At 43.5% G+C, this 25,556-nt stretch overlaps 1 protein-coding gene across 10 annotated transcripts in view; it reads left to right on the plus strand.

Annotated features, from left to right (window-relative positions):
• The window catches only part of FGFR1OP (FGFR1 oncogene partner), a 192,372-nt gene that overhangs the window by 121,275 nt on the left and 45,541 nt on the right, over positions 1-25,556 (plus strand). For 8 of the 10 annotated variants that reach the window (XR_003942774.1, XM_030209094.1, XM_030209092.1 and 5 more), the window contains 3 exons: positions 15,594-15,677; positions 16,274-16,383; positions 24,013-24,078. Coding sequence is in view for 9 of the 10 variants with exons in the window: in XM_030209094.1 (XP_030064954.1) it covers positions 15,594-15,677; positions 16,274-16,383; positions 24,013-24,078 (260 nt within the window). In the remaining variant the exon portion in view is untranslated. Of the gene's footprint in view, positions 1-15,593; positions 15,678-16,273; positions 16,388-24,012; positions 24,079-25,556 lie in introns of all 10 variants that reach the window. The other 2 variants (XM_030209099.1, XM_030209097.1) reach the window with 2 other exon arrangements.

Raw genomic sequence — 25,556 nt, forward strand, 5'->3', positions numbered from 1 at the left:
TACATAAAGGTCCCGAGAGCACGGAGATGCAGGCGGGTGCCGGCAAAAGTGCCCCGCGGTATCGTGGCCGAATTAATTCCACCGCATGTGCCGCGATTCAAGATGGCGGCCGGAAGACTCCTAGAGCGGGCAGAGGAATGAGCGGCAGCATAACAACGCGGCGGATGGCGGCCTGGTAAGGAAATGGGCCCAGAGGCAGGGAAGATCGATAAATAGAGGAGAGATTGAGAGACACTCCTTTTCTGCTGCTCCCTCCCCGATCTGAAGAGGGCTTTAGCCCGTTCCCTTACAATTTCCTTAGTTGAAGGGGGAAATAAGCCAATGCCTTACGCAATAGAGATGCAGTGACATAATAATGACTTGGGTAAATTAAAGAACTCATTGTAACAGCCCCGCAATCTCTAGACAAAACAACTGCATATAAAGGAGAAGAACTGTGTTCAGAGTGATTCTATAATATATGTTGGATAAAGAATCAACTTAAAGAGAGTGTTACCCTGGTCATAATATTCAAACTATCCCTGAGGGTGGAATAGCAGTGCACACGGGGCATAGAAAATCCGGTCCCACAGACATTTTCTGATAAGAACGACAGCTCCATAGTGCAGGTGCACAAAGCACAGTACTGGACGAATCATAGACTGCATGGAGCAATACCTAAAGCCTAAATCTGCCGGCACAACCCGAAGTGGCACCAAATTCGACAAGGGGAAAAACACTCCCCCACCCACAGGAGCGCGAATGGCTGAGGGCAAACTTGAAAAACTCGGGGACTTCTCTGAAAAACAATTGGCCCAAATCACCATGGCAGTGAGTGCTGCACTTAACCCCAGATTTGATTTGCTAGAACGCCAAATGAGTAACATGGAAGCTAACATGGCAGATACAGTGAAGAGGCTGGGAGAAACGGAAAGCAGAATATCCGCTTTGGAAGATACCAGAGCACAGCACACCCAAGATGTAGCCCGGATGACGGATCAACTCAAGGCACAACAAGACAAGATTGAAGATATGGAGAACAGAGCAAGAAGATGTAACCTGCGCATTGTGGGTCTACCAGAGGCAATTCCAGAGAAAACCTTAGGGCACGTTCTGGAGCAGTGGCTCAAAAAAGAGCTGGCTCTGTCTGATAGCTACGGAGAACTGTGCATCGAAAGGGCCCACAGGCTGGGCCGGTGGCAACAGGGGCAGCAAAGACCCAGATTGGTGATAATCAAAGTTCACAATTACTTGCACAAAGAAGAAATTATGAGGGGCTTCCGTTTAAAAAGAGACACTCTGAGCTATGACGGAAACCAGATAAGAATATCCCAAGACTATTCTGCAGGAGTGCAAGAACAAAGGCGCAGATTTCATCCGCTCTGCACGACACTAGTCAACCGGAAAACAAGATTCTTGCTACTTTATCCAGCTGTTTTAAAGATTCAGCACGAAAACAAATGGCGTTCCTTCCAATCAGTGCAAGAGGCCCAGCAATTTATAGACACTGAATTAAAGGCGCCTGATGAGGCGCCAACTTGACTATGAGAAAAGAGAAATCCAGTTGATGAACCGCATAACCTTTGCAAGTATAGGAGGAAACATGATGATGTGATTTACTAAGGTTGTATAAGGCATTTGCTGATGTTACATAGTTAAAGTGATAATATGATATCTGCCAGATTGATAAAACTAATGGTGGAGGAAGTTTATACATGCAAGGGCCATATTAGAATTGATCTAAACAAAAGGGGGGGGAGCTACCACTTAGGCCGAGAGGAGGAATGGGGGGGGGGGAGGGGAAATCTCATAGCGGTAACGTGTCACCTGGAAGCAGAGAAGCAACGGTTAGGGTTGGAAGGGAGGGGGGCTCAGGCAACGGGATAAGGGGATGGAGACTTCGAAAGACACAATGTTTTAAGGGGGGAGGGTGCTCCAGAGCTAAAGGAATTGGGTGGCACACACGGGTTAAGCAAAAGGGAAGCATACATAGGAACTGCGTACCAATGGGGAAAAGGAAATGTATGAAGCCACTGGGGAAGGGCTGGGACCCAGGGGCTAAATTATCAGAGAACAAATATTGGAAAATAGCAAACCCACACAGTCACACACTGTAAAATAGTCACTTGGAATGTAGGTGGCGTTACATCTCCCATTAAAAGGAAAAAGATTCTGGCACATTTAAAACACCTCAATGCAGACATAGCTTGTTTACAGGAAACAAAGTTGACGGCAGCAGAACATGAAAAACTCAAACAGGGATGGATAGGACAGGTGATACATGCATCCGCAGATGGGCGAAGGGGGGGAGTTGCAATATGTATTCATCGTCGACTGGCCTGTAAGGTAGAGAAGATCTTTCATGATCCCAAGGAAGATTCCTCCTGGTTAAGCTCTGGTTACAAGGGAGGGAGTTATATCTACTGAATGTTTATGCTCCTACCCCTCCTGAGGGCTCCTTTTTCCCAGGGTTGTTGAGGAGGCTGATACCATATGAAGACAAACACCTGATTGTAGCAGGGGATATGAATATTTCCATAGACCCCAGAATGGATTATTCAGGCGAGGGTGGCAGGGGAGTAGAAGGTAGGAGGGGGTCACTGATGTTAAACGAGTTCACTAACTCTCTCTCTGTAGTGGACACATGGCGTAATTTGCATCCAGATCAAAAAGAGTATACACATCGGTCCAGGGCCCATGGGTCATGGGGAAGATTAGATTACATATTCATTTCAGCAGCCTTGTTTCATAGTGTAAGGGACACGAAAATAGAGGAGGTTCTGATATCTGATCATAGCCCGGTCTGGTTGGAGCTAGAGGCCCCAGGAGGCTTTCAGCCGTCCAGGCGCTGGAGGTTCCCTGGACACCTGATAAAGGAGACATCGTTTCAAAAATTCTAACGAAAAAGTGGGAAGAATATGAATTATTCAATAAAGAGCACAAATCGATCCACAGTTGTTTTGGTGTGCAGGAAGGCGGTGCTGCGGGGGGATCTGTAGCAATATGTAGCAAGTAAACGGAAAAAGAATGCAGCTAGCCTGTTACAGTTGATAAGCGGCTGCGGAAGCCAGGCTCAGTATATAGAACAAAAGTCCACGGCTGCTAGAGAAGCTTATTGTCTTACAGGCCGCGGTAAACTCCCTATTGCATGAAAAAATGTTACAGAATAGAACTTTCCAAAAATATAAGTTCCACCGCTGTTGGAAACAGAGGCAGGAGGTATGCTGGCCCGGCTAGTTCGGAAGCGGGAGGGAAATAGAGCAATATCAGCCTTGAAAGAAAAGACAGGTGACCTTACTAATAACCCAGATAGGATCCTCCAAATATTACAGGAACATTTCAGTGACCTTTACAGGGCCAATAGGCCTGCCACGGAGGTTCATATGAATGACTTCCTCAGTAGGGCAAAAATGCCAAAATTAGGAGAGTCTGAAGTGGCAGGCCTGGAGGCCCCTATCCAAAATAAAGAACTGTTAGACGCAATAAAAGGGCTAAAGTCTTTCTCGGCTCCTGGAGTGGATGGGTATTCAGGAGAATTTTACAAAATACTCCAGCCTCAGTTGCTAGGTCCATTATTTGAATATCACCAGGCGGTAATTCGAGAGGGAAGATTCCCATTGCATGAAAACGTTGCCTCCATATCACTACTGTTGAAGCCGGGGAAATGCGGGGAGGAACCCGAATCCTATAGGCCTATCTCGTTGATTAATGTCGATATCAAACTGCTTGCAAGATCTTGGGCACACGGCTCAATGCATATCTCCCAAGTGTGATTGAATCTACACAAGTGGATTCATCCCAAAAGACACTCGGTACACACATTCCGAAGAGTCTTACTGGCAATGGCTAAGTGTCGGCATGAGGAGGATCCCAGGGATTTTGGTGAGCCTTGATGCCGCCAAGGCTGTTGACAGGGTCGAGTGGACCTTCTATTTTGTGTTTTAGACTGGATAGGAATGACCGGCAGAAATGAAGCAAAATTATAGCGGCCCTATATTTCCGGTATGAAAGCCCATGTCACAGCAAATGGAGGGATTTCAGAGGGGTTCCCAATAAGTAGAGGAACACGTCAAGGTTGCCCACTCTCCCCACTTTTGTTTGATCTTACATTAGAACCATTACTACGTTATCTAAATTCAGACCCGGGAATTAGGGGGGTGAGATTAGGGGAACAGGAAGTTCGAGCTTTAGCTTATGCCGATGACGTCCTCCTGGTATTAACTAACCCGCAAGAGTCCTTTAAGGCTGCCTTAACACTGATTAAGGAGTATGGGCAGTTATCAGGGTTTGGCCTTAACCTCTCAAAGTCATGCGCGATGTCCATGGATAGTGACGTTAAATTAAATTGGCAAGGAGAGGCTTTGCTGAGATGGGAGACAACAAAAATGAAATATTTAGGAGTGTATATAACCAGAGATGGGGCCTCCCTATATAAAGAAAACATAGGTCCGCTGATGGAGATGACTAAAAATAAGTTGTTTATGTGGAGGGAATTACCACTTACAATATGGGGTAGAATAGCGCTGTTTAATATGATGGTAGCACCCAAGTGGCTATACGTCTTTCAGCAATTACCGTTGTTTTTGAAACGAAAAGATGAAAAGTCTTTACAACGTTTACTACAAAAGTACCTTTGGCAAGGGAAGAAACCGAGAATTCCATATCATCTGATGATAGGCCCAAGGGAGGGGGGTGGCATGGGACTTATGAACATTAAATTTTTGGCTATCGCAAGTTCCATGAGACACATAAATGATTGGTATCGAGGGACCTCTGGGTTTTCCATTACGCCAGTGGAGACACAGATGTTCCCAAACATACACTTTAGTCATCTGCTTCATTCTGGAACGCCATTGCCCACTGGAGCATTCAGGAGGCATCCCCTACTGAAGGCCCTCAGGGAAACATGGAGATGGGTGTGTAGACGTTATCACTTCTCTGCCCGTACATCCCCCTGGCTGTCCATATGCGATAACCCAGCGTTTCCCCCGGGACAAGGGGTTAGTGTTTTTAGTAGGTGGGCGCAAAAAGGGATAATCTACCTGGCACACATAGTCACGGAACAGGGGAAAATTCTCTCATACCTAGAGCTTCAGACTCGATTTAGGATCCCCCCGACATATCAATTTGCATATTGTCAGCTGCGACACTATGTTGCTTCCCTAGAGTGGACCGACCTCACGGAGGATGTGGTGGAGGTTCTCTCCGAGGAGTTTACTCTGGGAGCGCAACTCTCAGTACCATTGAGATTCCATCATAGGCAATTGAAGGATACTGCAGCAGAATTGGACTTTAGACGGATTGCACGGGACTGGTCAGAGGACCTGGGTTGCACATTTACAGAGGTAGAATGTAGATCATATTTGAAAGCTATGTATAAGCAACGACTATCCATACCCCAGAGAGAGAGGTTATATAGATGGCTGTTGAGAACACACATATCTCCTTACAGAGCGCTAAGAGCGGGGTTTGATACTACAGGAACCTGCCCCAAATGTAACCAGGGAGCGGCTTCTCTAGGGCATATGTTTTGGGGCTGCCCATTAGCAGGAAAGTTCTGGAGGCAAATCATAGCGGGAATAGACCAATTGTGGAATTGCACTCTCATCTATGATCCCCTAATTTTATTTAACTGCTTTAAGCTAACTGCAGAGGCTCCAGAGGGCTTTAAGGCATTTGCCAAGATGGCTATATATTTCGGAATAACCACCATATTGCAATTTTGGAGGGCAAAAGAAATACCCCCCTTACAGGCCTGGCGGGCACAAATGGTGCGACAAATGAGAATAGACAGATGTGTGGGGTGCCTGATCTAGAAAGCCCCGCAGGTCTCAAGTTTAAGGCCCAGTGGGAAATGCTTTGGATTACCCTCCCGGTTAAGGCGCAAAGCCTATTGCTGAAATTCTAAAACCAATGCAAGGTCGCATGGGCTTGTTATTATTAAACAGAGGGGCGATGGATTATGGTAAAGAAGGCTCAATAATTACTGAAAGTCGGGTACGCTATGTACAATGAGAGCTGCCACTTCCTTAGATGCTGACTTCTTGTGTGCACTAAACTACAAATACAGTTGACTTTGTAACGGAGCAAGGGGGGGGGGGGAGGGGGGGAGGGGTAGGGTCAAGGGAGGGAGGGATAGGGCAGGGGGGTTGGGTAGGGTACTCCTCCAGATTCATGTAGTTAAATAACTCATATAAGTCGAAGCCGAACAACAGAGAGTTTATTTTGAAATAATTTAGCCTGACGTTTGTCAATTGTTGGGAGGTTTGTTACATTTGTAATACTAGAATGTGGTAAGAGATAGGGAGTGCTAAAGGTTAAGAGGAGGAGAAGGAAAGGGAGAAAATACAAATACTATACTGTAACATGATAAGCTATTTCGGCCTGCTGGTCGACAAATTTGTGTATAAATTTTGTTTTTTCGGCAAAGAAAGGTTTATTTGTTTGTTACAACCAATAAAAATGATTTAAACATAAAAAAAAAAGGAGGATGGAAGACCAAACTACAGCCGGTGTGGTTAAAAAGTGAGGTGAAGGAAGCTGTTAGAGCTAAAAGATAATCTTTCATAAAATGGAAGAAGGAACTGACTGAAAATAGTAAGAAACAGCATAAGGAATGTCAAGTCAAGTGGAAAGTGCTGATAAGGAAGGCAAAGAGGGACTTTGAAAAAAAGATTGCGTTGGAGGCAAAAACACATAGTAAAAAAACTTTTGAGGTATATTAAAAGCTGGAAGCCGGCAAAAGAATCGGTTGGACCGCTAGATGACTGAGGGGGTAAAAGGGGCGATTAGGGAAGACAAAGCTAAATGAATTCTTTGCTTTGGTCTTCACTGAGGAGGATTTGGGAGAGATACCGGTGCCAGAAATGGTATTCAAAGCTGACGAGTCAGAGAAACTGAATGAAATCGCTATAGACCTAGAGGATGTAATGGGGCAATTTGACAAATTGAAGAGTAGCAAATCTCCTGGACCGGATGGTATTCATCCCAGAGTACTGATAGAACTGAAAAATGAACTTGCGGAACTATTGTTAGCAATATGTAATTTATCCTTAAAATCGAGTGTCGTACCAGAAGATTGGAGGGTGGCCAATGTAACGCCGATTTTTAAAAAAAGGTTCCAGAGGAGATCCAGGAAATTATAGAACGGTGAGTCTGACGTCGGTGCCAGGCAAAATGGTAGAGACTATTTTATAAAGAACAAAATTACAGAGCATATTCAAAAGCATGGATTAATGAGACAAAGCCAACAAGGATTTAGTGAAGGGAAATCTTTCTTCACCATTCTGTTACATTTCTTTGAAGGGGTGAACAAACGTGTGGATAAAGGTGAGACGTTTATTATTATTTATTGCATTTGTACCCCACATTATCCCACCTTTTTGCAGGCTCAATGTGGCTTACAGAGTGTTGTTATGATGTAGTCATTACATGATCTTAAATACATATATTGAAAGTAAAGGAATTAGATGCAAGGTCATTACATGATTTTAAATACATAAGCTGAAAGTAGATGAATTAGATGCAAAGTGCTAGAAAGGTGTTGTGAGAGGCGTTTTTGATGCACCTGAGTGATTTGAGGAATGATTTATTAAGGATGTCTTTCGTAGGCTTTGTTGAAGAGGTGTGTCTTCAAAGATTTGGGAAAGCTGGTTAGATTGTCCATATTTTTCAGGGCCATGGGTAATGCATTCCAGATCTGTGTGCTTTTATACGCAAAAGTATTAGTGTATGACTGTTTGTATTTAGTTCCTTTGCAGCTGGGAAAGTTCAGATTGAGGAATTTGCGGGCCGATCTTTTGGCGTTTCTAGGTGGTAGGTCCACTAGGTTTAACATATAGAGTGTGGGGCATCTGTGTGGATGATTTTGTGGACGGTTTTGCAGATCTTGAACTCGATTCGTTCCTTGAGTGGTAGCCAATGTAGTTTCTCTCTTAGTTTCGCCCTCTCGTATTTAGTTTTTCCAAAGATGAGTCTGGCTGCGGTGTTCTGGGCTGTTTGGAGTTTTTTAATGGTCTGTTCTTTACAGCCTGCGTACGAAGTGTTACAGTAGTCCAGATGACTTATTACTAATGACTGTACTAGGGTACGGAAGATGTTTCTTGGGAAAAAAGGTTTTATTCTCTTGAGTTTCCACATCGAGTAGAACATTTTTTTTCGTTGTATTCTTCACGTGGGTATCAAGTGTGAGGTATCGATCAATAGTGACTCCAAGAATTTTCAGATTTTCTGAAATAGGGAGTGTGCAGTATGGTGTGGTTATGGTAGGGTAGTTGATTGTGTTGTATTGGGAAGTGAGAACTAGACATTGAGTTTTTTCTGCGTTCAGTTTTAACTGGAATGAGTCCGCCCAAGAGTGCATGATTTGGAGGCTCTGGTTGATCTCGTTGGTTATTTCGTTTAAGTTACTTTTGAATGGGATGTGGATCGTGACATCCGCGTATATGTAGGGGTTAAAGTTCTGATTGGCTAGAAGTTTGGCTAGTGGTATCATCATAAGGTTGAAAATAGTTGGCGAAAGGGGGGATCTCTGAGGAACTCCACATTCCGGTGTCCAAGGTGGTGATCTGTCATTATTCGTTGTTACTTGGTAGGATCTGGTGGTGAGGAATCCTTTGAACCATTTGAGAACTGGGCCTCCGATTCCAAAGTATTCTAGCAGGTGTAGTAATATTCCATGATCTACCATGTCGAAAGTTTGATATTGTGTATCTGGATTTTCAGAAGGCATTTGACAAGGTACCTCATGAAAGACTCCAGAGGAAATTGGAGAGTCATGGGATAGGAGGTAGTGTCCTATTGTGGATTAAAAACTGGTTAAAAGATAGAAAACAGAGATTAGGGTTACATGGTCAGTATTCTCAATGGAGAAGGGTAGATAGTGGGGTTCCCCAGGGCTCTTTGCTGGGACCACTGCTTTTTAACATATTTATAAATGACCTAGAGATGGGGTTAACTAGTCAGGTAATTAAATTTGCTGACCACACAAAGTTATTCAAAGTCGTTAAATCGCGGGAGGATTGTGAAAAATTACAAGAGGACCTTATGAGACTGGACGTCTAAATGGCAGATGACGTTTAATGTGAGCAAGTGCAAAGTGATGCATGTGGGAAAGAGGAACCCGAATTATAGCTACATCATGCTAGGAGTCACCGACCAAGTGGTAACCTGCAGATCAGTGCCCATGGTGGTAATGAGGTTCTGCCAAACATTATGGACAGTTGCCTGTCTGATAGGATCTGAACCAAGCAAGTACTGTTCCATTGATACCGATTTCTGCCAGTCATGCTAGCATGATATCATGATCCACAGTGTCAAAAGCTGCTGAGAAATTTAGCAGTACTAATACTACTACTACTATTAAACATTTCTATAGCGCTACTAGACTTACGCAGCGCTGTACAAATTAACATGAAAAGACAGTCCCTGCTCAACAGAGCTTACAATCTAAATTGGACAGATGAACAGACAGTTAGGGGTGGTAATTGCAGTGGTAGGGGTGATAAGTGAAGGTGTTGAGTAAGAGAGTCATGGTTAGGAGTCGAAAGCAGTAGCAAAGAGGTGGGCTTTAAGCCTAGACTTGAAGACAGCCAGAGACTGAGCCTGACGTACTGGCTCAGGGAGTCTATTCCAGGCATAGGGGAGCAGCGAGATAGAAGGAACGGAGCTGGGAGTTAGCAGTGGGGGAGAAGGGGGACGACAGGAAACATTTACCCAGCGAACAGAGTTCACGGGGAGGAGTGTAGGGAGAGATGAGAGCGGAAAGGTACTGAGGAGCTGCGGAGTGGATGCACTTGTAGGTCAAAAGGAGAAGTTTGAACCGTATGCGGAGGCGGATAGTAATACTGAGGCAAATTCCCGCCTCAGTTTCTGTGAAGATTATCTAGTAATGATACAAGGACCGTAACTGGCTCTGAATCCAGATTGACATGGATCTAACCAGTTTCTCTCTTCTAGCCAATTGAGTTCAACATATACTAGTTGTTCTGTACGTTTTCCTAGAAATGGGATGTTGGATACTTTGAGATGAAGAATACATCAGACAATCCAAAAAAAAATCAACATGAAAATGAATGTCTTACATTTCGGTTCCCAGGCAAAACTGTTGTTCCTGATGAAATGTTGGTTCTGACTTTTGAACAAATGGCTATCTAGTTTTAGACTTTCTCTGTAGTATCTGTAAACATAGAACATGATGGCAGAAAAAAGACCATATGGTCAGTGGCGTACCGGGGCGGGAGGGGGGCGGACCGCCCTGGGTGCAAGCCAATGGGGGGTGTTCTTATAACTTCTACCTTCTGCTCTGGCGCTCCGCTGCTCCGGCTGTCAGTTTGGACTTCCCCTGGGCCCTAACGCTGCAGCGGCGCGTGCCTTACACACCTCTGCAGCTCGGGCTCACTTGTCTCCTCCCGCTCCCAGCGGCTCCTCTCTCTCCCTCTTTCTGTTTTGTCCGAGTCGAGTTCCGCCCATCTGACGTCATGACGCCAGATGCCAGACGCCTTCCTTGTTTCTCCCCCTGCGGCCCCCTGCGCGCCAGTGCGCCTTGACCTTCCTGCTGCACTGCAGTAACGTCAACGACGGATGGTCTCCTCTCGGTGTTTGGCTCCTGACTGGGGTAAGGATAGGGGTGGCTAGGGGTGTTTCTATTTGTTTTGATGGGAGTAAGGGTAGGAGCTGAGGGTGGCTGATGTGTTGGGGTAGTACAGGCACAGGGGGGTAGGTAGTCACTGGTTTGCTTTTGCTGAGTGGTGAGGGCAAACTGGTGTGTGGAGAGTTCGGTTGTTGGCCAATTTAAATTAGGAGGGAAATGGTGGGATGGGGAGAGAGACTGGTAGGAAGAAGGGGCCAAAAGAGAGAGAGTGGGTGATAATGAGGTGGGGAGGGGAGGAGAGAGATTGAAAGACTGGATGGGAGAGGGTTGCTGCTGGCTATGTATTTCTGTCATTGGCTCTAAGGGTACATTAAAGGTCTGATTTGCTAAGCTTTCTTTTCCTTGGACAAAGAATGGGAAAACAACCTTAGTAAATCAGGTCTTAAAGGAGCTGTGGCAGACCTCCAGAGTCATCCCCCCCACTCCCCACTTCAATGGAAGCAATTGATGGTAGTGGTAGTGGGGGGAAGGTCTCAGCCATTGGTTTCCAAGCTTTTGGGCTTGCTGCTAAATCCAAAGAAAATTTGTCAGTTCTGGGGATCCCTGATTCTGGGCTTCAGGGCCAACGGGGGGTTCTGGGCTCTGGAGGTCCCTAACAGGGCCATAGTTAGCTATGTCTGGCTGGTGTAGTTGCACAGAGCTCAAGGGAAGCTGGGGTGCCAAACTTGCACCCTGTTCATTGGTTCCCTTGCCAATGAGATACAAGAGGACAGGGCGGGAGCACACCAGGAGCTTTTGGGGGCATGTCACACAGGGAGCACTTGCGGCTTGTGACACTCTTGGTCCACAACTCGGAGCTCCTGGTTCTGAAGTCACCAAACTGGGAATCCCATGTCTGTGGACGTTTTGTTTATTTATCTATAAATGGTGTACTTATTAGCATTTTATAATATAGAATACCATAAATCTATTACATATGAAACATAAACTATAATTTATTCCATAATAATAACAAAATAATCTCAACTTAGAAAAGAAAGCTAGTCACAGAAAAATAAAGGAAGATAAGAAAAGGAAACATTTATTATTTATTTATTATATTTGTATCCCGCACTTTCCCACTAAAAGTAGGTTCAATGCGGCTTACATAGTAATAGGTAACGCAGAATTTTGTTATGTAAAGTAGGAAATTAAGTATAACATAGTAATAGGATGGATGGGTAGGTAGAGACAGGTGATAGAGAGGAGGATAAGGTGGGAGAGAGTCTGGGTCAATGTCGTTTTCTCTTCAGTATATCAAAGGTAGATGGGTTCATAAGATTAATCTGGGTCCTTTGGGTAGGCTTGCTTGAATAAATGGGTTTTTAGTGCTTTCCTGAATGGTAGGTGGTTATGGATTGCTCGGATAGGTCTAGGGAGAGCGTTCCAGAGTTGGCTGGAAAAATGATAAAGAAAATGTAATTAAAAAGTATTAATTCTTTGCTTTTTACTGTCTATTTCTTTTCTGACCATTTATCTCATTTCATGATTATTGCTAAAAATAATTTTTCCATGGGGGGGGGGGGGGGGGGGGGGGGGGGGGGGGTTTAAAAAAAGGTCAGCCCCGGGTGTCAAGTATGCTAGGTACGCCACTGCATATGGTCTGTCTAGTCTGCACATCCCCACCAACAGCACTGCTGTATTATCTTTTCTTCTCCCACAGAGATGCTTTGGTGGCCCATGCTTTTCTTGGGAAGCTGTTCCATGCATTGTCACTTTTTTTCTGTAAAGAAATATTTTCACAGATTATTCCCGAGTCCCCATCATTTCACCCTCATCCTATGGCCCCTCATTCTAAAGTCTTATTTCCCTTGAAAAAGTACTGTCTTCTATTTATTTATACCTTGGAAGTATTTCTGTGTCTATCATACCTTCTCTATATGAGCTTTTCTCCAGGCTATACATGCTTAGATCTTTGTCCCCCATGGGCTTTATAGTGACTGCTGGCCATTTTATTAGCCATCCTCTGAACTATCTCTATCTGATTTTTATATCCTTTTAAAGGAACAGTCTCCAGAACAATACAAAGAACTCCGAGATTTCACCAGAGACTAATACAGAGGCAATATCATATCATTTTTCCAGCTGACCATTCCTCTTCCTATTCATCCAAGTATCCTAATGGTGTTTGTTATCACCTACTTTATCCAGGGGGAGCCCAAGTGTATCTTACACCCTAGGATTACCTTCAACCCTATATCCCCACTCCTAGAGATGGCTCAAGGCCATATCTGCCCCTCCCCATGGTCCACCATCTCCCTTCCCCTCTCCCCAGGTAGCTAGCATGCCCCTTCTCAACCCCACCACCACCACCACCACCAAAGTGGCCTACAACACCTTTTCCCTTCTTCCCACCCCAGCATCTCCCCTCTCTGTTGTTGCCCTACCTCTTCTCAGGCTTCTCCAGATGTACTCAGCACTGGCACAGTAGAAGCCTGTGATCAAACACTGCTGTGTCTCCTCCCCCTTTCTTCAACACATTTCCTGTTGGTAGGGTTGTTGGACACAGCAGTGCTTGAGCGTGGGTCTGTGGAATGCTGAGTAACTTTGGAGAGCAGCCTGGGAAGAAGCCGTAGATAGTGATGTCTAAACAAATCTGACACTCTTCTAAATGTATCTGGAGGGGGGGGGGATGTTAAAAAACAGAAATAAGGATAGAGCACTTGTGAATTGGCATCAGGGAAGCTTAGGACTACCAGACTTAAATACAATTGGGCATGCTTACTTTGTCATCTTAGAGACTGAATATTAGTCCATCAAGATTACTCTTCCCTTGATTTTGAAACAGATTGCTTCTCCTCGGCATTTTAACTATTTATTACATACCCGAAGTAGCATGCTGCCTCAGAAATTAGGTAGTGTGTGGTGGTGAAGCCCTTTTGTGAACTATGGCAGATCTCATATCACCCCTTTCCTCAAGTCACTTCACTGGCTTCTGATCAGATACCGCATTCAGTTCAAGCTTCACCTACTTACCTACAAATGCACTCAATCTGCAGCCCCTCATTACCTCTCTACCCTTATCTCCCCCTACACTCCTACCCGAAACTTCCGCTCACAGGGCAAATCCCTCCTCTCTGTACCCTTCTCCACCACCGCCAGTTCCAGGCTCCGCCCTTTCTGCCTCGCCTCTCCCTATGCTTGGAATAAACTTCCTGAGCCCATATGCCAAGCCCCCTCCCTGCCCGTCTTCAAATCCTTGCTCAAAGCCCACCTCTTCAATGTCGCCTTCGTCACCTAACCATTCTACCTCTATTCAGGGAAACTCTAGACTGCCCCAATTTGATTGTCTGCACATGTTGTCCATTAGATTGTAAGCTCCTTTGAGCAGGGACTGACCTTCTTTGTTAAACTGTACAGAGCTGCGTAACCCTAGTAGCGCTTTAGAAGTGTTAAGTAGTAGTAGTAGAACCGGGGTACTAACAGTTTACTACCAATTCTGGGAAATGCTAACTTTTGGCCTGGTATAGAAAAGGCAGCTTTTTCTCCTGGGCTATCAAGGAGGAGTCTCTTTGGTTGAGCACGTTAAGAGGAGGGGGGGGGGGGTCTCATGCCATGTATAAAACTACAATAGAAAACTGCCTCTGGATTGTGAATTCAGTTTGCATATTGTCAATTACAACACTATTGCAGCTTCTTGGACAGTATTCGTCCTTCTACTCATTATGGGACTAAGGTACAGCAATTTATGGGTATTAATATTGAACAGTGGCTATCTCTCATTTTCAGAGTGCTCTCTCAAATCATTACCCCTTCACAATCTGACAAAGGTGTTTGATAGGTGGTGAGGAGACATTTTATCTAATGTATTTCTCACAAGCCCAGTTTCATAAATCGGGCCAAACTGAGACTTCCATATATCTAAAATGTAAACTGGAGGACAATGGTCTCTGTCATGTAGTATGGGATTGTAGAATAATTGAGCAATATTGGAGATGGATCATTCATTATTTGGAAAGATTGAGCAATAAATATTACCTGACCCCTTGGATTTTTGTTGGTGAGCACAGATGCTTATGCACAAGGGAAAGGAGGAAAACTTTTTTTTGCTTTGCAAGGCTAACATAGTGGGTCTCAAATCTGTTTTCTAATGCTGCACCCAAGAAAACCCACCATCCTATTGAATATGGAGGAATAAAGTTCCCAATCTTTTGACAATGGAGCTTCAGGGAGCTTGAGGCACTATCAAAAGAGAGAAAACTTTTTTGTTGATTTAGAATGATTACATCTATCATCTGTCCCCAGGAGCAAGGATTGGAGGAATGGAATGTTATATATTAGGTCATAGGTTGGGCATCAGGATGGGTATGGGGGTAGGGGGTAGTGTTTGTGTAGCCTTATCAGTTGTTTAGGGGCTATCAAAGTCAAAGCCCTGGTGTCAGTTGGCATCTGTCCAAAAAAACAGAAGAAACTAGTCCTTGCAAAAAGTTGACATGTGACTACATGTTGAGAGCGTGATTTGGTGATTTATTGAGTGCACAAACGAGAGCGTGACATTTGAAAATATTAACTACACAGCAAAAGAAAATAGAACTGGGTCAAGCACAGCTGATCAGCGCATTGTACTCCGACCTTGTACAGCCAGCCGAAGTTAAGTATTAGTAACAGTATATGTACAACATTTTGGTAGGAAGGGAGGGCTGACGGTGCAGTGATGTCGATAAAGGTGGTGGGATATGCTGCTGGACAGCTTCACTCACGCACCCAGTTCTGAGCACTGTTAAAATATTAAAATATTATATTTTAAGTTAATCTAGCTTCTATGTTAATGTCTGCAATATTTTGGTGAAGGTTGATTCAAATGAATTAGGTTTCCATTTTATATGAGCTATTTAAGAAAAGGAGAAACCGTTGAGTGAATGACACTGTTCTGAGGATAGGATTAAATTTATGCAAAAGCACCTAGTTGAGAAGTACTGTTACTTATGTTTTATTTTCTCTATATTTGTTTTCTTGATTGCTTTTTGATGTGTGAACTGAATAGGAGCACTGGTAAAAATAGTGATACTGAAGAAGATGCAGATGATCAGCTTATTAAAACAGGAGGCAATCCAACTGGTCCTGAGAGGTGAGAATGTGACTTAATTCCCTTGCTATGGCATTTTTGGATGACACATTTATTTGTTTGGATTTAGCTGGCACCTGTTTTAGTAGTAGCCCAAGGTGAGTTATGTTCAGGTACGCTGGGTATTTGTCCCTGGAGGGCTTACAATCTAATTTTGTATTTGAGGCAGTGGATAGTTACGTGACTTGCCCAAGATAACATGGAGCAGCAGTAGGATTTTTGTGAGCCTAGTTCTCTAACCACTAGGCTCCTCCTCCACTTCAAATCTCAGCAAAATTTCTTTAACTTTAGTTGACAGAAAATATGTACCATTTATTTACTGTATAAACATTTCTGTCCCACCAGTCCAGAAGTTATTGGCAGATCACATTGTAATATAAGAAATATTTCATAATTCATAAACAGAGAACACCACATAAAACCAGTTATGCACAAACCTCAAATTCAGAGTCACTAAGGACCCATTTTACTAAAGCTTAGCATGCGCTAAATTCCAAGAAGCCCATAGCTTTAGTAAAAGGGCCCCTAAGTCCTGCAGCAAAGCAGAAGAAACTTTGTTATGATATATATGTATATTCATTTTTAAAAATTCCTTTTAGGAGTTATGAGCCCAGTAAAACCGGAGGCCTTGCATCTCTTTCAAATGCTCCCCGTTTAATCAGTGGCCTGAGTTCCCTCACTGGAGCACCTTTAGTTGTGGATACTGAAAGTAAGTACATAATCCAAATTCCTCTTGCCAATGAACTCATACCAACAAGCTATAGAGTAGTGATCATAGCAAAAGAGGACTACGGAAGGTTGGGTAAGAGAAAGGAAGTGAGCAAACCTATAAGGAGGGAAAAAGAATTACATACAGAAGGGAGGAATTAGAATGCAGGAATATTGTGGCAGAGATGATAAAAATACAGGAAAGAGACTACTAAATAAAGTAAAATGCCGAGTGAGGAAGAGTGAGAGAGAAAAGAGCAGTGTATTGTGAAAGGGTGAAGTCAGAGGAAAGAAAGGGCAGAAAAGAGAAATTCTCAGTGAATGAGCAAAATAGTATAGATCCCGCGACATAGCAAAATAAACCAAGATAACTATGCATGTGTGGATTGTTGCATGGGACCACCTCATTTTTCTTTCTTCTGCGGGTACAAATGAGTACATTTCTCTAAGGACAAGCAGGATGAAGGATCCACGCTAATGGGTGACATCACTGACAAAGTCCCATCACTGATGAAGCCCCAACGTAGAGACACCCTCCAACGTTCTATCTTTAGAAGCTTTACAAGTGTCCCAACTGTGTATGCGTGTTTTTTCCCTGTTGCCAATGGCACATGGGACCAACCAGTCTCTAATTTTCTGCTGAGCAGAGAAATTATGTCTTCTTGATCTCCCCTCAGCTTGCGCCTCTGTTGATGCTCTCTGTAGCGATTCATAGTGTTGTTTGTTCTTTTCCAGTCATGTAAATGTCTTCATGGGGCCAGTGCCTTTCTTAGTGTCCCAGGTTTTTTGGCACTTTTAAGTTTTCTTTTTTTGCCGAGCCTCATTAGGCCCCCTTAGGCTTTGAGCATCCTGATTGGGGTTGAATTTTTGCTATCCTAGAGTCTGATTTCACCTTGGCTATTTTTCCAGCTACATCCCAGAAAATTCACAGTGGTTTTAAAAAAGTGCTCCTGGTACTCCAGGACCATATCCCTCCTGATAACCTGTTGCCTACATTTTCTGGTGCCTGATCATAATCCTTCTTGTAAACTCTGTTTGCATATGTCAAGTAGAAGTACTAGAGATCATGAGAAACAGCGCAAATTAGTTTTTGGAGCCATGCTTTTGGCATCAACATTTGAAAAGAAAATAGAGACGCTTTTAAACTAGAAACTGGGGGAAGGCCGACAGTCATTCAAAAGGGCATGGCTCGGAACAAGGTATCTTTGAAGGATATCATCAAAACAGTGAAGATAGGGCATCCCAATAGTGAGGTTGCAATAAAGACCTTAGTAGACCAGGTGTCTTTAAATAAAGAGTAGATCTGAGGGATTATTCAGGAAGAAATGGGGTGCCTTCTGGCTCAGTGCAGTGCACAGTTATCAAGGGCTTTGATGTCATACCCACTGGAGCTATCCTGAAGGCTGACACTATATCTGTTGCGTATTCATCAATGCTGGTGCCCCACAGAGTGTTGGTGTCGATGTTCGTCAAGGTGGGTCATTGTCCAGTCCCTTGGGGGAGGTAGCTTCCTTAGGACACAGCTAAGTGATGTTTAACATTATGGGCAATGTAGCTTTTGATATTTAATATTTGATATTTAATATTTGATTTGTTTGTTACAAAATTTGAGCACATGGGAGGATGGTGAGAAAGTGACCAGTGATTGATTTGTAGTGACGCTTATGTAGAGCACAATTTGTTCAGCATTATTGCTGTATGTCACTTATCTGAGGTCCTTTCCACTTTTCCTTATCACTGTTTTTGAACAGGGTTCCCATTCATATAAACCCGCTCTTTTCTTGTTTGATATTTTGGAGTCATAAGAATAGCCATACTGTGTCAGACTAATGGTCCATCTACCCCAATATCCTTCTAATAGTTGCCAATCCAGGTCACAAGTGCCTGGCAAAAACCCAATTAGTAGCAACATTCCATGCTACGAATCCTGGGTCAAGCAGTGGTTTCCCCAATGTTCATCTCAATAGCAGACTATGGACTTTTCCTCCAGGAACTTGTCCAAACCTTTTTAAACTCAGATACGCTAATCACTGTTACCATATCCTCTGGAACAGCGAGTTCCAGAGCTTAACTATTCATGTGTGAAAAAATATTTCCTCCTATTTGTTTTCAAAGTATTTCCATGTAATTTTATAGAGTGTCCCCTGGTCTTTGTACTTTTTGAAAGAGTGAAAAATCAATTCACTTCTACCCATTCTACATCACTCAATATTTTATAGACCTCAATCATATCCCTTCTCAGCTGTCTCTTTTCCAAGCTGAAGAGCCCTAATCTCTTCAGCCTATCATTGTATGGGAGGAGTTCCATTTCCTTTAGCATTTTGGTCGCAATTCTTTGAACCTTTTCTGATTCTGCTATATCTTTTTTGAGATACGGCGACCAGAATTGAACTGAATACTCAAGGTGATGTCACACCATGGAGTGATACAGAGGCATTATAATATTCTTGGTCTTATTTTGCATCCCTTTCCTAATAATTCCTAGCATCCTGTTTGCTTTTTGGCCCACCACTGCATACTGGCAGAAGATTTCAGCATATTGGCTATAATGACACCTAGATCTTTTTCATGAGCCTCTTTGGCGAACATGGCTACATCTGGACTTGTGCAATAAAATTTTCTTTTTGGACTGTTCAAAGTTTACTGGACTTTTATCGTGTGTCTGCTTTGTTTTTCTGTTGTTGTTTGCTGTGGACAACGAGAGCTGCTTCTGCTTACTGTGGTTATCCTCTGTAAATCCATGGAGATTGGACTGAAGATCCCTTCTGCATTCTAATCTCCAATCCCTGGCCCTCATGACTTGAGAGCCTAGAATTCAGGTCCTTAGCTTTGTTTGAGGGTGTTTCTTGCATCTTGCTGGCTTCCAGGAAAGATTCCACAAAGAGTTGCTACTTTAAATGAAGAAAGTTTGCCATCTGGTGTGTGGACAAGTCCTTAGATCCCCCTCACTTGCCCTACACAAAAACTGCTTGAATATCTCTTTCACCTCTCTGAATCTGTTTTAAAAACCAACTCTGTAAGGGTTCATCTCAGTGCAATTAGTGCTTATCAATGTGTGGGAGGTAAGCCCATCTCTGTACAGCCTCTAGTTGTTCACTTCATGAGGGGTTTGCTTTTGACAAATCCTCATGTCATACCTCCTACCATGTCATGGGATCTCACCCAGCTGACAAAAGCTCCTTTTGAGCCACTTGATTCCTGTCATCTGAAGTATTTGACCTGGAAAGGTGTGTTTTTGGTGGCAGTCACTTCAGTTTGCAGAGTCAGTGAGCTTCAGACCCTAGTAGCAGATCCACCTTACACTGTTTCATCGCAATAGAGTAATTCTCCGCACACACCCTAAGTTCCTTCCTAAGGTAGTGTCTGAGTTCCATCTTAATCACTCAATTGTTCTGCCAAAATTCCCCCTCCCCTCCCCTGCCAAGCTATCAAATAGGCTGTTTCTAACAGTGGGCAATCCAGGTTACAAGTACCTGGCAACATCCCAAAACAGTACAATATAGTTTATGCTGCTTATCCTGGAAATAAACAGTGGATTTCCCCCAAGTTTATCTTAATAATGGCTTATGGACTTTACAATAGCAACCCCAAACACACCCACATGGGAAATCAAACCCACATCCCCTGCATTCAGGGCATATAGACCTAACCCCTTCATCAAACAGACAGCTGTTTCAAATATTTCCTGTATCTAAGATGCCAAAGCAAATAGAATAGGAAACCCACCTTACAGTCCAAACTATTAGGGATCTAGGTACCAAATGTAAGACCCAGCAACTCCCCAAAGAAACCCCCCAAGCTCAATCCAGAAACACAGCCAACAAAACAAGCATTTTGTAATGATGCTGCGTGCTGATAAATTGGCAAAAAAAAAAAAAGGCTCCCAAACAAGAGAGATTGAAAATTAGCCTAGTCCTGAAACTATCGGCAACTATTCAGCAACATCAACTGCTCTTCAACCTATCCCTGATTCGCTTTCCAGAATCCCCAGACCTATCAGTAAATCATCTCATCACCAGCCTTCAAGTACTAAGAATCATACAGTCACAACCAAGTTTCCTCTCCACACATCTAAACAATTGTCAGGTTTTTATAAAATCTTGATATGCGATTAGTGATGAAGCATATGCATGATTGAAATGTCACTTAGGATGATGTCCTTCATTTCCAATAATGATTAGTGCCCTGGTTAAGAATGGAGATTAGTCCATTCTGTGACAGATGGTTTACAGAGTCTCACACATGGGTCATTTGAACACATTGCCAAACAGATGGATTCTACCAGAGCTTTCTGAAAAAAGCAAAAGCCTTTCACTAACCCTGCACCATAGTTCCTTACACCAGTGCCCTGCAGCTCTCTTCAGTATGCATTTGTCTCCCAAAATCATCCTTTGTGGCCCTTTGAAATTTAAGAAACTAATCTGTTTCTTCTCTCTGGTTTTTTTATTGAAGGTCTTCATGATTGCCCCAATTCAGGGATAGACAGCCATAGTCCTTGAGGGCCACAACCCAGTCAGCTTTTCAAGATTTCCACAATGAATATGCATGAGATTGTTTCCATTTACTTCTTCCATTGTATGCAAATGGATCTTATGCATATTCATTGTGGAAATCTTGAAAACCCAAATGGGTTGTGGTCCTCTAGAACTGTGGTTGACTACCGCTGCCCTAATTAGATTTTCAGACAAATTTTTGTAGTTAAATTTCTTTTCTTTGTTAATCTGCTAAGTAAAGCTGTGTTTTCACTTTAGCACAGCAGACCAACTGGGCAGTTTTTTCCCTCTCCTTGGGCTATCTTTGTGGGAAGGAAAATTTGTTTGATTTCACTGCTTTTGTTTTCCTCATTATATTTAAGAAGCAGGCGTCTGCTTGCCCTGGTATTGGTAGCTTGGAGTGTTGTCATGATTTAGGTTTCTGCCAGGTACTTGTGTCCTGGCTTGGCCACTGTTGGAAACAGGATACTGGGCTAGATGGACCATTGGTCTGGCCCAGTATGGCTACTCTTATGTTCTTATAGTTGTCCATTACTATCACATATCAATACCTCTGGTCATAGGAGCCAAATTATAAAAATGATTGACAGAGCTGAATTTATGAGCTAAGCACAGATTCCCCCTCCCTCCCTCCCTCCCTTCGGAAGACAACTGTAGCCAAATCAAAATCTAGGGAAGTACTCGAGATCCTGCCAACTTCTTTCCCTTATTCCCATTGTGGCCTGTCCATGTGTCCATGCCATGCTCTTCCACTTCAGCCCATGCACCCCCCCCCCCAACCAGTTTTCAACATTCTCCCTTTCCCTTATCCCATCTACACCATACTCACTTCACCCTATTCTCTCACATTTCTCTTCTTAATTTCTCCTTCTTATCTTTTCCCTTTCTTCAAAAGAGCAGTTAATTACTCTCTCTGCACTTTATAATTCTTCCCTTCCTGCACAAACATAGTTTGACTTTTTATATTTGAGGCATAAGAGTAGAGGTGGATCAAAATACTTCCACAACCCAAATTTGAATGTAGAAATGTTTATTAACAAAGCACCTCACAAAAGAAGACCCGACATGGGTACTAACAATTTATGAGGAGACTTTTTATGTATGCAGCCAGCGTAGTATTTATTTTGTTTCCCATGTTATGCTGACTGCATAGATATTGAGAGTCTCCTAATAAATCGTTAGTACTTAATCTTCTGCTGTGAAAAGCTGTTGTGGTATTTGACCATCACATACATAGCACCTTTTTACAAGCTTGTTTCTTGCAATAGTATATGTGACCCCTGAGGCAGGCAGCCTTCCGCCAAAACACGGGTCTTGTTTTGTGAGATGCTCTATTAGTGAACATTCTTCATTCAAATTTGGTTTCTGGAAGTATTTTGGTCCACCCCTATTTGTGCCCTGTTGGACTATACATAGGATTTTTTTGGTTCCTGTTTGCTTTGTTGGATTTTTTTTAAATATTTGAGGGCAGGAAGTTTAATAGCTCTCCGCCTGCTACACTCCCTAATTCCTCTTAGCCTGCTCTGCTTGTCACTTCCTCATGACCTAGTCTTCTGGTTCCCTCTATTTCCCAGCGGGCTCCCTAGCCAGCTCCCCTTAACTGCTCCATAGTTCTCATTTCTCTCTGCAGGTAGACTTCTTTTCGTTGGCAGGTTTAACTCTTCTCAATTTGTAGTTCCCCATCTCCCAAAGGAGATCATTTCCTGCTGTGTTTTGGAACTGGTCCTGTTTCCCCATCCCCTGCAGTATTTATGGTACTCACAGATTCCAGGTTAGTGGCAATCCCAGGTCTGTAGAGTCCACATTAGATTTTCTGCCACATGCCCCTCCTAAGCCCTGGAATCACAAGAAGGGTCATAACTTGAAACTTCAGATATCACAATACTGGGTAGGAGAGCCTGTTACAGCAGCCCAGGACATGGAAGCATGCAGTCACACTAAGTCACTTATGCCTTCTACCAGATACTGCTTCAATGGCCAAGGAATTCAAGAGCTGGGAGGTGGCTGCAGAGCTTAATTAAAAGCAAGTAGAAGAGCCGGAGTTCAGCAGTTAAACAGGAAAGAAGCCAGGGAGCCAAACCAGGAAAGACTCAAGAGGGGCCAATGCAGAAAGCCATGTGTTAGGGCTCTGTGCTAAATCCCAGCGCAGGGTTTCCATGTTTATTAAAAATTTAGTATTCACCCATTGCAGTAAAACTTCTGAGCAGCTTACAATCAAACGCACTCTTAAAAACAAAAATCTGCTTGCAGTGTAGTAAGCAAATTGTATGGTAATAGGCTGTGTGCACATGGGAGTATGTGCCAGACAGACGTGCACAATGGTCTGTAGTAGCAGCAGCATAAGCATAAGAAAACTGTATCAGCATCTGGAGTTGTTTGCATGTATCCATGCATGTGCTGGAATGCAGTTCTGAGCATCAGCTCCTCTCCTCCTCCATATGGCAAACCAAAGGCAAGAAACCTGTCTGGTCTATATTGTCACTACTCTCTGCAGCCCATTGGTCAGGTATTCCTTAGCCAGCCTGTAGACCACATGGGGAGGTAGGTGGCAGAGCCTAGTAACCACCATCTTTTCTTCCTGCCTTTCTCTGCTTCCTTTCAGCGTGAAGCTCTCAATTTCTAAACAAGGGGCGTACAGGAGAGAATATTGAAGGTACTCACACCCACAGATCTGGCGCCGATGCCTCTGCTATTACCTCTATGCAAAGATGGCACTCAGAGCAGTTTGTATTTTAAAGAATAGGCTTCAGGCTTTTCTTATTGCTGTGCTAATGACCAGGTACAGCAACTCACCATTAACACAACCTTCTCTCCTTAATTTTCGTATTTATTCTTCCCTGTATCAAAGCTTTTATAATGGAACAGAGGGGAGTTGCATGGTTGCAGCAGCATGGGAGCTACCACATAAAAACCGAAAGGCTTTTCTGGAATAATCTGTGTTCAGCACCAAAGCACAGTTAACGCAACACTTGTGTGAATGAAGAGCTGCTGTAGTGGGGCAAGGAACATCAAAAGGGCAAAATATAGGGTAGTCAGATGGTTACAATATCTTCTTTGAGCCAGCCTTCCTATGAAATTTTTTATGCTTATTATTTTCTGTGGGTTTTTTTTCTGTCAATGTTTTTTGATAACTAAAGAAAACAGAAGCACAGTTTTGAAGGATCTAAAGGCAATGACCCAGAACATTGGATCACTTGAATTGGGTAAGTGCTATTATTTTATTAGACTTAAGTTTTACAGTGGCAGGTTCTGGTCCCATTTCATGAATTTATGTACATTTATGTACATCATCAGCTGCCAGGGTTTTGCTATGGTATAGTTATGAGATGTTTCTTTTGCACTTGAGAGCTTGAATTATTGTTGGGTGGTTTCTTTTTTTCATTTCAACACTTTTTATTATTTTAAAATCAACAAATATAAATTTGAAAAGACAATAGCAAACAGAATAACAGTAACATCATTGTAATGAGAACAACAACAAAATCTTAAAACAGATCCGTACAGTTGCAACTATAAATATATAATAATAATGTTAACCATCCATTAGACAGACAAACCTCTAATTCCCTACAATACATTACAAAAATTCTCAGATCAGAATTGTCATCCATTTAAATTAAAACCACTCTTCCCTTTCATCCATAGGCGTAGTTTGACTGTTTCATTTGGGGGGGCAAAAAAATGGGCGGAGCATATTAGCATATCATTTGCATATATACATATGCAAATGAATATGCTAATATGGAGGAAGGAAATGAAATTTACAGGCAAAATATCACAGATGCACATTTCAAAAAGCTGACACATTTCAATTAATAAATTATGAATAAAATAAACTTTTATTTACCTTTGTTATCTGATCATGTAGTTTTTCTATTCGCTTTGATCCCAGTGTCTTCTGTTTTATGCAGTGTCTTCTTTCCAGTAGGCTTCCCTCTGCTCCCCACCCTCCCAGTCCCATCCATCTCTTGCTCCTTCCCTCTGCTCCCCACCCCTCCCAGTCCCATCCATCTCTTGCTCCTTCCCTCTGCTCCCCACCCCTCCCAGTCCCATCCATCTTCTGTTCCTTCCCTCTGCTCACCATCCCTCCGCCCATCCATCTCTTGCTCCTTCCCTCTGCTGTGCCTGACCTCTCCAAATCCCATCCATCTCCTGGTCCATCCCTCTGCTCCCCACCCCTCGCAGTCCCATCCATCTTCTGTTCCTTCCCTCTGCTCACCTCCTTTCCCAGTCCAATCCAATTCCTGGTGCTTCCCTCTGCTCCCCACCCACCCCTCCCAGTCCCATCCATCTCTTGCTCCTTCCCTCTGCTCCCCACCCCTCCCAGTCCCATCCATCTTCTGTTCCTTCCCTCTGCTCACCATCCCTCCGTCCCATCCATCTCTTGCTCCTTCCCTCTGCTGTGCCTGACCTCTCCAAATCCCATCCATCTCCTGGTCCATCCCTCTGCTCACCACCCCTCCCAGTCCCATCCATCTCCTGCTCCTTCCCTCTGACCTCCTTTCCCAATCCAGTCCAATCCAATTCCTGGTCCTTCCCTCTGCTCCCCACCCACCCCTCCCAGTCCCATCCATCTCTTGCTCCTTCCCACTGCTTCCCACCCTCCCAGTCCCATCCATCTCCTGCTCCTTCCCTCTGCTCACCACCCCTCCCAGTCCCATCCATCTCCTGCTCCTTCCCT

Source organism: Microcaecilia unicolor, chromosome 7 (assembly GCF_901765095.1).
Source record: "Microcaecilia unicolor chromosome 7, aMicUni1.1, whole genome shotgun sequence".
NCBI lineage: Eukaryota > Metazoa > Chordata > Amphibia > Gymnophiona > Siphonopidae > Microcaecilia > Microcaecilia unicolor.